General features: G+C 34.8%; 2 protein-coding genes across 4 annotated transcripts in view; one reads left to right on the top strand and one right to left on the bottom strand.

Moving 5' to 3' along the window:
* Positions 1-406: 406 nt before the first annotated feature.
* Positions 407-13,441, top strand: LOC123877782 (5'-deoxynucleotidase HDDC2). The gene is made up of 4 exons (XM_045924671.1): positions 407-681; positions 985-1,132; positions 1,910-2,064; positions 13,204-13,441. Exons 1-4 carry the CDS (start codon positions 619-621, stop codon positions 13,438-13,440), a joined length of 603 nt encoding a protein of 200 aa, XP_045780627.1. The 5' UTR covers positions 407-618; the 3' UTR covers position 13,441.
* The window catches only part of LOC123877755 (methionine aminopeptidase 1D, mitochondrial), a 28,485-nt gene continuing 16,107 nt past the window's right edge, over positions 1,859-14,236 (bottom strand). For 2 of the 3 annotated variants that reach the window (XM_045924641.1, XM_045924625.1), the window contains exon 7: positions 1,859-1,882. The gene's annotated coding sequence lies outside the window, so the exon portion shown is untranslated. The remainder of the gene's footprint in view (positions 1,883-14,236) is intronic. The other variant, XM_045924650.1, reaches the window with a different exon arrangement.

The following is a 14,236-nucleotide window of genomic DNA, read 5'->3' as shown; positions in this document are numbered from 1 at the left end:
AACAGGATGTTATATCATTGAGACCGGTCAGAGTCCTGTGATATGCGAAACTTTTTTTTTCTCTCTCTCGTCTGGCTTTACAAAGATTAGTTTAGTTTACAATGTCAAGTTTGTAGTTATCAAGTTAGTTAAACTATACAATTAAGGACCCCGTCTGTGCCGGCGCTCGCCGACATAGGTACGCACGGCACCTCCTTAGAGCGCTTTCTAGTCAGTTTTAACAAAAAAAAAACACTCCAAAAAGGCAGAGCACGCCCGCCAGCCAACACCAACACAGATGAAGTCCCATGCTACCATTGTTTTTTGCGGCAATCAGTTTACAGTAAAATACCGGAATCCACCGCTTACTGTAAAAAAAACTCTACTCTATGACAGCTTAATGTCATTGTCAAAAGTGTCAAGCCAAGAAATGTCAATCAATCATCTGTGAAAAATATCAACAATTTTTTTCACAAAACTTCGTTTTACAACCAATCTCAATTCTGAATTTTTGAACTATATTTCTCAAAGCTCTTGCCCTTTTCGATAGCTCAAGGTTAGATTGATTAAAGTAGATTCGATCATAAGACAAAGCAAAAAGAACTCGGTGTTAGTATAATTGGATATCAAAACACTAAAATGGCTTTAGTGGTTGAAAACAAAAAAATCCTTGAATTTCTGGAGCTCGTGGGTCGCCTGAAGGTACGTATAAAATGTGGCTTCAGACTTTTATATTGTAGAACTTACTTGCCTCTTGGTTTGGTTCGATTAAATTGCATACTCTTTGGCAAATCCCTTGGTTTTATATTTTGATGGCTTTACCTATGTTATTATGTTAGTGTAAAAAAATTGTGAATTTACACTGTAGAACTTAATTGCCTCTTCGGTAGGTTCCATAAAAATGTACTTATAGGTATACTTTACTAGGTACTCTTTAAAGCCATTGGCTTTCTATTATTATAAAAGTGTACTTAAAAAATTGTGAATTTAGTTTTAAAATTTCAGCATGTTAAAAGAACTGGTTGGGTGATCTGTGACATTGAAGACTGCGAGTCCATAGCTGGCCATATGTATCGAATGGGCTTGATGACCTTCCTCCTCACAGAAGAGAACAACCCCACAAAGCTTGATCGCTTTAGGTGTCTACAAATAGGTAAGTTGATTTTCTGTTCATTTGACTTAATTTCATGTCAATACGTTTTCCAACACTTAATCATGGCACTGGGAAATATCTATCTACGCACAACAGATGAACAGTTCCTGGGATTGAGGGATGAGACAAAAGCAAATTTAGTATATTTAATGGTTTAAAAGTTATCTCTTAGCTCCAACTTTTGGTATTTATAATTATTTCCCTATTCTGATCATTGGTGATCAATTGATAAAAAATAAAACCAAAATAATTTTTGTAATATTTAATTACAGCCTGGTCTTTACACAAGTCTTGGAATTTTTTAGTGTGTCTATATTAATAGTAGAAAATTTATGGGAATCCCAGTCAATCCTCAGCACATTAAGGTTTCTGTGGATAAGAAATAATATAACATATATTATATACTATATTAACATTCAGCTTAAACTACTGAGTCTAGAAACTTGAGATTTTGCTTTGAGGTCTTCTTTAAGGCTAAGAAAAGATTTTAGAAATTTTGGCAAAGCCTGGATGAAACAGGCTAACTAGTATTTATTGGCTTATTCTATTTATCACCTTAAAATAGCCACCCTATATACACCGTATACTCGAAGATGTGTGTCTGTCTATCCAACCCGGATAGCAATTTTATATATTACTTTTTAGTGCAGGATGGATGACACATGTTTCCGAGTGTACACCCTAGGGTGACTGTTTTAGGATGGATAAATGGAATAATTTATTAATAACAAAATTAGTTTTTATATGTAGAATAATAATTATATTTATTCCTTTCAGCTTTAATACATGATCTGGCGGAATCTATAGTTGGTGACATCACACCACACTGTGGAGTAACTCCTGAAGAGAAGCATAGGAGGGAAGATGAAGCAATGAAAACTATTGCAGAGCTTACTGGGTTGGCTGGAGACAGAATGTATGATTTATATAAGGTAATGAAATTGATTTGATTTGGCATTGTGATGGTACGGTGTGATTGTCTATACTAGTGGTTAAGATTAGGCATTATGAAGAGATAAAATAAGAAATAAACTCAGCTGAATTATAGAAACACCTAGGTATTTAAGTCATGAGTTATTTACAAGTAATTAATTGGTACAGTACGTTGGGTGAACACGTAGACTTCTCGACCAGCTAACAGGTTTACACGGATTGAATTATAAAAAATTAATGTAAAATTTCAACTCCTCAAAATAAATATAATGAGTGGAGAGATTTGTTAATTTAGAACGTCCTGTTAGTGTGGAAAATCAGTTGATACGTGTATTTGCCTTATTTAGGCCATCGGTTTGAGACCAACCGGCATTCCTCAAGCACGGGGGGAGCCCTACACTGAAATCTCAGTCTTTTAGCATTGTTATCGGGGCACAGCACTTGGACTCTCCTATTTCGCTGCGAAGCGTTTTCAATTTGCCTAGGTACGGAAACCTAGGTTCCTTTCAATGAGCTCTGGGCTCGCCCCAAAACCATGGTATTTTTGTATATTTATATATTTGTTTGATTGATTGTCAATAAATTGGCCAATTTATTAGTTCGGAGAGTCCAGCTGTATAAAGACATGACGTGTTTGCTTTGTGCCGGAATCTCGCTGCTGGTACGTCACCAATCAACCATGTACCATATAATATCAAGCAAAGGAATTACAAAGTACAGCAAAACTAGTATTTTTATCTATTCAAAAACTCGGTGATTCACAAATTCAGCTGGCGTCGGTTTTAACAGATAATGTTACCTAAAATGCTGTTTGGGAAGGATCGGTACACAATAAAAAAAAGGTACCTACCTGCCTCGCCATCTGCCCTCTGGAGGCAGCGTGTACTCCATTGTCTCGTTCAGGGTAAGTAGATGAAATTTAGCTATGACTCGAAAGTAAAAGGTCCCTTTGTCTTTAGCCTGAGATTCGAACCCAGCCAATATTATCTTTAGTAGTGGAGAGCATTCTTGGTAAATTAGGTACTAATCGTTTTGTGAAAATAAAAGTATAAGGAAAAACCATCGTGAGAATTTCACATCCCTAGAGTTCTCTCAAATGTTCTAGTTCATTCATAACCATATAAAAGATTGATCATGATGATGATAATGATGCTTCGTCCTAACTTTTGTGATCAACTTCCACTAAATGACGTTATTTTATTTACTCAATTTCAATACTAATTTCAATGTAAGATGGAAGAAATTTGTATTTCTTAGTTCCATAGTAAGTACTTTTATTTAGGTATGTATTAGAGAGAGAAAGTCAATATTGAAGGTTATCAAATTAAATATGCACACATGTGACTTAAGTTTGAGGTATATCAAAAAATCAAATGAACCATAACTAATAAATCTTTAACTTGAATCTCCTTCCAATATTCACTACTTCATATAGGTATAATTAAATATAGCAATAAAAGAGGAAAATAATATTCATATAATTTATTACTGGTGAATAGATTTTCTACTACTCACTCAGTTTAAAACCAAATAAAGAAGAGAAACTGAATTTATTATTTAGACTGGGAATTAAGTAACTTTATTACATTAATTAATTCCTGGCCGAATATTTGCTTCCTAAGCCATACTAATTATTGAAAGGGGAAAAGCAATATTCAAACGAAAAAACCCTTTCGGCTTTATGTACATCATTTTATCTAAAATACACACATGCCCACATAATTAATAGAGATATTATCTATAATTCTTACTTCTATAATAAAGTAAATTTTAAGGACACACATTATGCGTAAATTATAATATATTCATTATTTATTCTAGATATATTTGAATCCTAGTTCCACAAAGAGAAATGTCCCATTTCTATAATTTTGGATGCAAATCTAATAGTTATACACAATATTGTAACACCTCCTAATATCCAAATAATAATATCATCTCTAATTTAGTTTGTAAAATAATTCTTTACTCAAGATGTTTGGAACTGATTTTCAAATAATCTAGTTTAAAATTAAATGTAAATTATTACATCACCATATATCAGCTTCTGCTGGTCCGGATACACACTATTTTATTCTATTTATAATTTACTATTATTAAACTACACAATTTCAATATATTTCTACACTTAATATTCACTGTTAGGCTCTACTGCACGTTGAGCCAGACCTCAATCGAATGTTCCTCTCGGTCCCCCAGTGTAGACTTAAAACGTCCACACGGATATCTTTGTCCACGCCCATGATCTGAAATGCAAAAAAAAAACCAGCGAAATTTCGGTTTCTGATTGGTTCACTCTTGCGCACAGAATTTCTCTGGCTGATGGCTAATTGGCTGAAAATAAAATGTATTTCAAACTTCCCTTAATGGGCCGTACCTTTTACTTTCTCACGCCCTTGCCTTGCCTAGACCACTCGCATAACACGTGATTACAATTTTGTACACTTGTAGAGATTTCTAAGTTAAAATTTACGACTTTTATCTAATTTATGACCGACCCTAACGCAATTTAGCTTTAGAGCAATTTATTTTGCCCTTTTGTTTTTTATACTTCCTTTCCTACAATTACTCAGAATCTTAACTAATTTATTTCTTTTCGTGCGAGATTTTTGTTTTTAAGAGCAAAGCTTCAAATTTCCGACAGTCATAAAACCGTATGACGGATGGCAAGGCCATCTCACGCTCCCCCAAAATAGATTTTTAATACACGTAGCTCCTTTTGTCCCTGCAGCTGTGCTAGTCGTTTCAAAATCTATTTTTCCCCTTATCTGTATTAGAACGCTAGTATCAGACCTCCTACGCCTATCTATTATACCCTCGGGCATGACCATAGCTATTTAACTCAGGTATCTCTTTGTTTAGTGTACCCCAAACTACCTGTTTTCTGTTCCTTTCAATACTCTGGTTTTACCTATCTTTCTAGTTATCTACATAGTACCTAAACAAATGAATGGCATTGTAGTTACCCTTAACTTTATCAGTATGAACGTCTATTAATGTATATACATTATTATATGGAACTGCCCCTATTATGTACGGTCCTTCATATAAGCGCATGAATTTTTTTGTCAACTTTTTATCCGCATCTGACTTCGTAAAAGTCTTAAGTTTCACTAAATCTCCAATTTCGAATTGTATTAACTTATGATTTTTGTTATAATGTAATTGCCTACTTTCGGCCGCCTTATCTATGTTTTGTCGTGCCTGTTGTCGAATCTGTTCTAACGGTTCACCTTGTAAGTCTGCCCTCACCGATGAGTCAGTGTTGAAATCAGTCGATAGCAGAGTACGTTTTCCATATATAATCTCGTTTGGCGAATATCCGGTTGTAGTATGTATTACCTGATTGTAACAATCTTCTATATCCGATAATAGATCTACCCATGATCGATGTGATTTGTCGCAATACGTCCTGAATAATCTACCTAACTCTTTATTAACCCTCTCTGTCGAATTTGGCCGCGGATTTCTAACAGATGTGTGCGTTAATTCGATACCTAGTTGGCGAATACCTAACTCGAAAACTTTTGAAGTAAAGTTCGCGCCTCTGTCTGAACATAATGTCTTAATTGTGACCTGCTTATGAAACTTTTTTACACAAGTTAAAGTAGCCTTCCCACTAGCCTGGCGTAGTGGGTATAGTCTGATTAACTTACTATAAGCATCTTGCATTACGAATATGTATTTAAACCCAAATCGTCCTGCTGGTAAAGGTCCAAAAATATCGCAAAAAACTCTCTCTCCTATTTCCTTCGCTATTACAGTTTTAATCGGCCCCGTGTGCGTTTCCAAAGCATGTTTTGACTTTTGACATGCCTCGCAAGCTCTTACAACACGACCTATTATACGAGACATATTTGGGAAATAATATTGACGTTTCATAAGAGCATAAACCTTGTATCGCCCGAAATGACCTACTTCTTCATGTATGCTAACTATCAAATCCCTTAGTATGTTCTCGGGAACATATAACCTTAATATATCCCCTTTTATGTCTCTTCTATAAAGAATCCCTTCTTTAAGCACGTAGTACTTTGATTCAGAAGTGTCTGCTGTTTGCACGCGTCTAATTATCTCACTAGCAGTCTTGTCGCGACTTTGATAACTACCTATCTCTCTCCATCGCTCCCGCACTAATCGTCCTAATGATGTTTTAAATAGATTCATTTCAGGCCCCGTGACCTTGTTAGTTAATACATCAGTGGTCCCCTTTAAGTGTCGAGACAATACGTCTGCTACAATGTTTAGTTTACCTTTCACATGTTCGACTGTGTAATTAAATCGCCCTATATAATGTACCCAACGTATCATCCTAGCACTCAATAGTTTGCACGTCTGCAAGAAAATCAGACTTTTATGATCAGTCCTAATGACTAAATTCGCTCCTCTCAAATATGTTTCAAACTTTGACAAACTGAAAATGATGGCCCATAGTTCTTGTTCAGTAACTGTCCATTTGCGTTCTGTCTCTGTCAATGCTTTACTACAGAACCCTAATATTTGTTCTTCACCAGCTTCATTCAATTGATAGACATAACCCGAAACCCCCAAATTACTGCTATCGGTTTGTAAATAATAAGTTCCCTTAGGATCTGGGTGTACAAGAAGTATCGTGTCTATAAACAATTTCTTGACCCTTTCAAAACAATCGTTAATTTCCTCTGTCCATGACCATTTCGTATTTTGTTTTAATAGGTCACACAGTGGTTTAACCTCTTCGCTATATTTTGAAATAAATCTTCTGAAATAATTTATTAATCCCAGAAATCCTCGTAATTGTTTTATAGTCCGAGGTACAGGGAAGTCTAATATGGCTTTAACCCGTTCAGGATCCATACGTACCCCGTTAGTATTTACTATGTGTCCTAACAACTTTACCTCTACACATAAGAACCGACACTTCTCTAACCTTCCAGTTAAACCTGCGGTTTCTAATTTATCTAACACTCGATCTAAATGTTCTAAGTGTAACTTTATGTCCCCCGTAGTGAATATGACTATGTCGTCTAAATAGTTTACGCAAAACTCTCGTACTCCTACTAGGATATAATCCATTGCTCTCGAAAACCCTGCTACAGAAGTCTTTAAACCTTGAGGTAAAACATTATAAGTATACGTCTTCCCCATGAACGAGAACCCAGTATACTTCCTAGAATCTTTATGCAAAGGTATTTGAAAATAGGCATTATTCAAATCAATTAAACTGATATAATTTACTCCATGAAAGGATTGTAAAATCTCAGATGTGAGTGGAGGCGCGCCCGCGTCACCTACCATTTTCTTATTCAACTCTCGTGCGTCCAATAAGAGTCTTATTGACCCATCTCGCTTCTTAGTGAAAGTGAGAGGACTACAGTAAGGAGTCGCTTCCTGTCTGATCACGCCTAGTTTTTCTAACTCTTCTAATTCGGCTTTTACCTGTTCCCTATACGCCAAAGGTACCGGATAACTGTGTTTTACAAAAGGTGTTTCGTCTAACAGCTCAATAACGTGTACGTACTTGTTTGTCAAACCTAAACCTTCCGTAAATACCTTACAGTGTTTGTTTAACACAGGTAGTAATAATTCCTTTTGTTCATTACTTAAGTTCGCGTCATCTAATTTTAATCCCTTAAATTTCTCATTATCTAAATTCATGTCTAATACACTTTGTTCCACTGGCCTAGAGTTTTGATTTAATATTAAATTAATCGTGGCTGCGTTCGTCTCTCCCCCTAACCTTTCGATTTTGCAGTCCGAATTCAGCCTAACACAAGACCTAACGCCCATATGTTCAATAGTCAAAGTGTGTTCACCATTACAGTTCACTATTCCTTTTACCCGCTCTAACCAATCGTATCCTAGTATCAATGACCTAGGAAGACGTCGCATAACTAGTACAGGTGCTTCAACTAAAGTACTACCTAACTGAAACTCTATTAGCACTAACCGATTCGTGCTTTCACTTCGCGATCCAAACGCGCCTTGTATTTGAATTGCTGGAATAGCGATCTCTGGCAATGTCCCATGTTCTCTTAGAATAGAGTCGTACAATTCCCTAGTTATTCCACTAATCTGACTTCCCGTATCTATGAGTGCACTCATACTTCTTCCATACAATCTAACACATACTTCAGGTAACATAGGTAAAGAATAATCAACACTCACATCGGTTTGTTCATCTAATTCATGATACATTGTGTACACATTCAAACCTCTCCTCATACAAGTTTCACAAGTCACGCCTAACTCATTACACTCTGTCACATTTTCAAACTGGTTTTCCAATAAGATTCCTATACTCCTAATTTCAAATTGACTACTATACTCGTTATAATCAACGCCGCCTCTTAATAACCGCTTAAGTCCCTTATCTCCGGTCCCCAAACTCTGTCCTGGCTTCCATCCACTATTAATTAAGATCCTATAGACTACACCTGTCCTTTCGTGATCTGAGGTCTTTCTGACGCCCGTGCCACACAAGAATAACTGATTTGACCTCGTTTGTGTTGGGCATTCTAGTTTTTTGATGATCCCTCCCCCACATTCTTAGACACAGTAAGATCCTCGCCCTCTTTCACGAACGTGATAGTCGGCCTAATTTGTTTAGATTCGGATACCGTAGGCCTGTTAAAGTTAACCCTAGAACCTAATCGACCACGATAGCCGCGTCCCCTCGTCGAATTTCCCCTAGCTCTCCAACTTCTTGTTGACATTGTTGCTACAATAGGTCGTCTCGATGATGACTCATTGTATCGTCTACCTCTGTAATTATTACTAACAGTACCTCTCGTAATTTGCCTAGGTTTTTCAACAATATTTTGCTCTATGTTTCGAAGAAATTTCGCTCCGTTCATGATGCTAACTTCCTCTGTTCTAGTAAACCATAATCGCTGTATATCTATAGCATAATGTCGCATAATAGAATTGACCAAATCTCTCTCACTAAACGCAATAGTTAATGACTGCATTGATTCTGCTTGCTCAGCAAAATGTTCGGACATCGACATTCCCGAATCGCTTGAATATACCGCATTAATCAATTTATATCTTATAGATTCCTGAATTTGTTCGGTCCAATAATTTCGTCTAAAATCAATCTCGAAGTCAGCGAACGTAGTCCAGCCCTTCGAATACAAGTCCATAACCTTCCGAGCATGCCCCGAGATGCAACCTAACGCTATATCTATTTCGCGATCTAATCCATTTACCGCCCTTATATATTTCTTTAATCGTTTAAGAAAAACGATGGGGTTAGTGAATGGTTTTCCGTCGAAATTTGGTTTAGTTACTGACGGCTGTACAACATATAAATTCCGGGTCTCAGATAATGTACTTGTGCTCGCGGTTTCAAGATTTGACCCCTGCCTATCAGATTTTTCATTTTCATTAATCCCGTTCGACTCGTGTGAAGAGACGCTCGCGATTTCATTTGAACCGGTATTTGAATTTAACTGATGTAATTTTGCTTCGAACTCGGTGATTTTTTTCAAAATCAACTCTAATGTAGCATTCCCTAAGGTCGTTGTTTGTTCGCTCGATTCTACGGTACTAACATCGCTTTGCCCCGCACCTACTTGCTTTGTTCTACGTCCTTTCCTACCTGAAGACATCCCCTTTTTTTTTTCAATTTTACCCTATTCCTTTTACCTACTTTGGTACTATCTTAAATATTTTTAATTTTTTACTTTCCGTGTAAAATTTAGTAATATGCAAAGTTGTAATTAGAATAATAGTACAATACTGCTATAATTTGCAACCACATGCGTGAAGTGCTTTGATTATATGGATTCCCAGACTTTAAGCAAAATTTGTTAAGTCTAAGAAATAAGCACGGGATAAATAACTCGGTCCTTGCAATATCCTCTCTGAAAACCTGTAAATTGTACATTTATAAGACACATAGCTTATTTCTGCTCCTGCTCCCCCTATACATAAATAAATGTAAATGTACAACATATATATATAAAACAACATGCAGTGTGTCCTTAAAACTTATAATTTATAAATAGTAATGTAAGTTTATAAATTTTTCTCTCTCAAATACCCAATCACAATTTCTACGTTGTGTTATTTTTATGTTAATGTAAATCTAGTCATATCGTTATTTCGAATACGTACATAGATCCCTGGTCACTCGGCATCATATTTCTGTGATGGTACGGTGTGATCGTCTATACTAGTGGTTAAGATTAGGCATTATGAAGAGATAAAATAAGAAATAAACTCAGCTGAATTATAGAAACACCTAGGTATTTAAGTCATGAGTTATTTACAAGTAATTAATTGGTACAGTACGTTGGGTGAACACGTAGACTTCTCGACCAGCTAACAGGTTTACACGGATTGAATTATAAAAAATTAATGTAAAATTTCAACTCCTCAAAATAAATATAATGAGTGGAGAGATTTGTTAATTTAGAACGTCCTGTTAGTGTGGAAAATCAGTTGATACGTGTATTTGCCTTATTTAGGCCATCGGTTTGAGACCAACCGGCATTCCTCAAGCACGGGGGGAGCCCTACACTGAAATCTCAGTCTTTTAGCATTGTTATCGGGGCACAGCACTTGGACTCTCCTATTTCGCTGCGAAGCGTTTTCAATTTGCCTAGGTACGGAAACCTAGGTTCCTTTCAATGAGCTCTGGGCTCGCCCCAAAACCATGGTATTTTTGTATATTTATATATTTGTTTGATTGATTGTCAATAAATTGGCCAATTTATTAGTTCGGAGAGTCCAGCTGTATAAAGACATGACGTGTTTGCTTTGTGCCGGAATCTCGCTGCTGGTACGTCACCAATCAACCATGTACCATATAATATCAAGCAAAGGAATTACAAAGTACAGCAAAACTAGTATTTTTATCTATTCAAAAACTCGGTGATTCACAAATTCAGCTGGCGTCGGTTTTAACAGATAATGTTACCTAAAATGCTGTTTGGGAAGGATCGGTACACAATAAAAAAAAGGTACCTACCTGCCTCGCCATCTGCCCTCTGGAGGCAGCGTGTACTCCATTGTCTCGTTCAGGGTAAGTAGATGAAATTTAGCTATGACTCGAAAGTAAAAGGTCCCTTTGTCTTTAGCCTGAGATTCGAACCCAGCCAATATTATCTTTAGTAGTGGAGAGCATTCTTGGTAAATTAGGTACTAATCGTTTTGTGAAAATAAAAGTATAAGGAAAAACCATCGTGAGAATTTCACATCCCTAGAGTTCTCTCAAATGTTCTAGTTCATTCATAACCATATAAAAGATTGATCATGATGATGATAATGATGCTTCGTCCTAACTTTTGTGATCAACTTCCACTAAATGACGTTATTTTATTTACTCAATTTCAATACTAATTTCAATGTAAGATGGAAGAAATTTGTATTTCTTAGTTCCATAGTAAGTACTTTTATTTAGGTATGTATTAGAGAGAGAAAGTCAATATTGAAGGTTATCAAATTAAATATGCACACATGTGACTTAAGTTTGAGGTATATCAAAAAATCAAATGAACCATAACTAATAAATCTTTAACTTGAATCTCCTTCCAATATTCACTACTTCATATAGGTATAATTAAATATAGCAATAAAAGAGGAAAATAATATTCATATAATTTATTACTGGTGAATAGATTTTCTACTACTCACTCAGTTTAAAACCAAATAAAGAAGAGAAACTGAATTTATTATTTAGACTGGGAATTAAGTAACTTTATTACATTAATTAATTCCTGGCCGAATATTTGCTTCCTAAGCCATACTAATTATTGAAAGGGGAAAAGCAATATTCAAACGAAAAAACCCTTTCGGCTTTATGTACATCATTTTATCTAAAATACACACATGCCCACATAATTAATAGAGATATTATCTATAATTCTTACTTCTATAATAAAGTAAATTTTAAGGACACACATTATGCGTAAATTATAATATATTCATTATTTATTCTAGATATATTTGAATCCTAGTTCCACAAAGAGAAATGTCCCATTTCTATAATTTTGGATGCAAATCTAATAGTTATACACAATATTGTAACACCTCCTAATATCCAAATAATAATATCATCTCTAATTTAGTTTGTAAAATAATTCTTTACTCAAGATGTTTGGAACTGATTTTCAAATAATCTAGTTTAAAATTAAATGTAAATTATTACATCACCATATATCAGCTTCTGCTGGTCCGGATACACACTATTTTATTCTATTTATAATTTACTATTATTAAACTACACAATTTCAATATATTTCTACACTTAATATTCACTGTTAGGCTCTACTGCACGTTGAGCCAGACCTCAATCGAATGTTCCTCTCGGTCCCCCAGTGTAGACTTAAAACGTCCACACGGATATCTTTGTCCACGCCCATGATCTGAAATGCAAAAAAAAAACCAGCGAAATTTCGGTTTCTGATTGGTTCACTCTTGCGCACAGAATTTCTCTGGCTGATGGCTAATTGGCTGAAAATAAAATGTATTTCAAACTTCCCTTAATGGGCCGTACCTTTTACTTTCTCACGCCCTTGCCTTGCCTAGACCACTCGCATAACACGTGATTACAATTTTGTACACTTGTAGAGATTTCTAAGTTAAAATTTACGACTTTTATCTAATTTATGACCGACCCTAACGCAATTTAGCTTTAGAGCAATTTATTTTGCCCTTTTGTTTTTTATACTTCCTTTCCTACAATTACTCAGAATCTTAACTAATTTATTTCTTTTCGTGCGAGATTTTTGTTTTTAAGAGCAAGGCTTCAAATTTCCGACAGTCATAAAACCGTATGACGGATGGCAAGGCCATCTCAGCATCCTCCCACCAAAAGATTGCTTTCAGGAACATAGCTTGTTTCTGGAACAATGATTTTCAGTATTAAACTAAATATAAACATTTTTATAACAATAGTTAGCATGGTGAGCAAGTGAAATACATTCAACAGTAACAATAACAGATCCAATCATTGTAATATCATCCTGCAATATCTGAGAGTTGGAGGAGGCCTTGCCGTGAGGCACTCAGAGTTGAGATTTTTTGTGATGCAAATTACTTAATTATAAGTAAAACATTGTAAACCCTCAAATAAAGGCTATTTTTAACACTATTTTGGTTTATAACTTACTAATAAAGCTGTTATTATTTTTTTCTTTTGTATTTTTCAGGAATATGAATATCAAAGTTCACCAGAGGCCAAATTTGCAAAGGACCTAGATCGCTATGACATGATTCTCCAAGCATTTGAGTATGAAAAGCGTGAAAATACACCAAAAAAACTAGAGGAATTCTTCCAAGCTACGTATGGCAAATTTAACCATCCTTTTATCCAAGATCTGGCTAAGGAACTTTATAGGCAAAGAGAAGAATTTGAGAAGAAAACCCTGGTTAATGGTACTAAATAAAGCTTTTTTTATATTGCTTTTTTAACAATAGTCAATTTGGTTTGCATTCCAAATGCAAAGTAAGATATTATTAAAAATAAATGGAGGCTACCATTTATTACATACTTTGTTTTATAATTTAAAGTTGTTTTTGGAAAAAAAAAACATTTTTGGTTTCATTACAAAAACTTTATAATTTAAATTTAAAAATTTAAAATTGCGCATATTATGGATAAGATGACTTTAATATCTTTTTAAACTGCATATAAAGTTTTTCTAAAAAGATCATTTAGGTTTTTTCTAAGCATATACCTACATAGAAAATTTGGAGGATAAAATATAGGAAATAGGGATTTCAAGTAACAAATTAATGAATAGGTTTATAATATAACCCACACAATTTATTGAGCTCTGATGATATTACAACTAGAACCAATAACTATAACAATAGGTATGTCTTATATTTTTTCACTAAGTGCAAATAATATTTCGTTTTTCTTAAGTTATTTAGTTGTAGGCAATCCTTGTAATTGTTACCTAAAGTTTTTTATTACTGTTCAGTTACGAACATGAACATTAGTTTATTTTCTGTGTCACACAAGACATTGATCACATTGTATTTAAGAAACATGTGAACACATGTTTCCTTGTAAGCCTTGTGTTGTTTATTATATTGTTATTTTAGATATTTTAAATTTTTATTGTACGTTTTTGCTTATTCTGATTGCAACTAAATTTTAGAGCATTCACATCTTTTTCTTACCAATTTCACAAGAAAAGGACAGACAAACTTAATTTAATTTAGAACTGTCAAAGC

This window comes from Maniola jurtina, chromosome 2 (assembly GCF_905333055.1).
Source record: "Maniola jurtina chromosome 2, ilManJurt1.1, whole genome shotgun sequence".
In the NCBI taxonomy this organism is placed as follows: domain Eukaryota; kingdom Metazoa; phylum Arthropoda; class Insecta; order Lepidoptera; family Nymphalidae; genus Maniola; species Maniola jurtina.
Note: the sequence above shows the minus strand (reverse complement) of the source record. Positions and strands in the feature narration are given on the sequence as shown.

Bases quoted from the DNA above. Each gene is read 5' to 3' on its own strand.
- LOC123877782 (XM_045924671.1), top strand. From the start codon at position 619: ATGGCTTTAGTGGTTGAAAACAAAAAAATCCTTGAATTTCTGGAGCTC. The intron at 1,133-1,909 runs GTAAGTTGATTT...TATTCCTTTCAG, and splicing joins CTTTAGGTGTCTACAAATAG to CTTTAATACATGATCTGGCG. The intron at 2,065-13,203 runs GTAATGAAATTG...TGTATTTTTCAG, and splicing joins GAATGTATGATTTATATAAG to GAATATGAATATCAAAGTTC.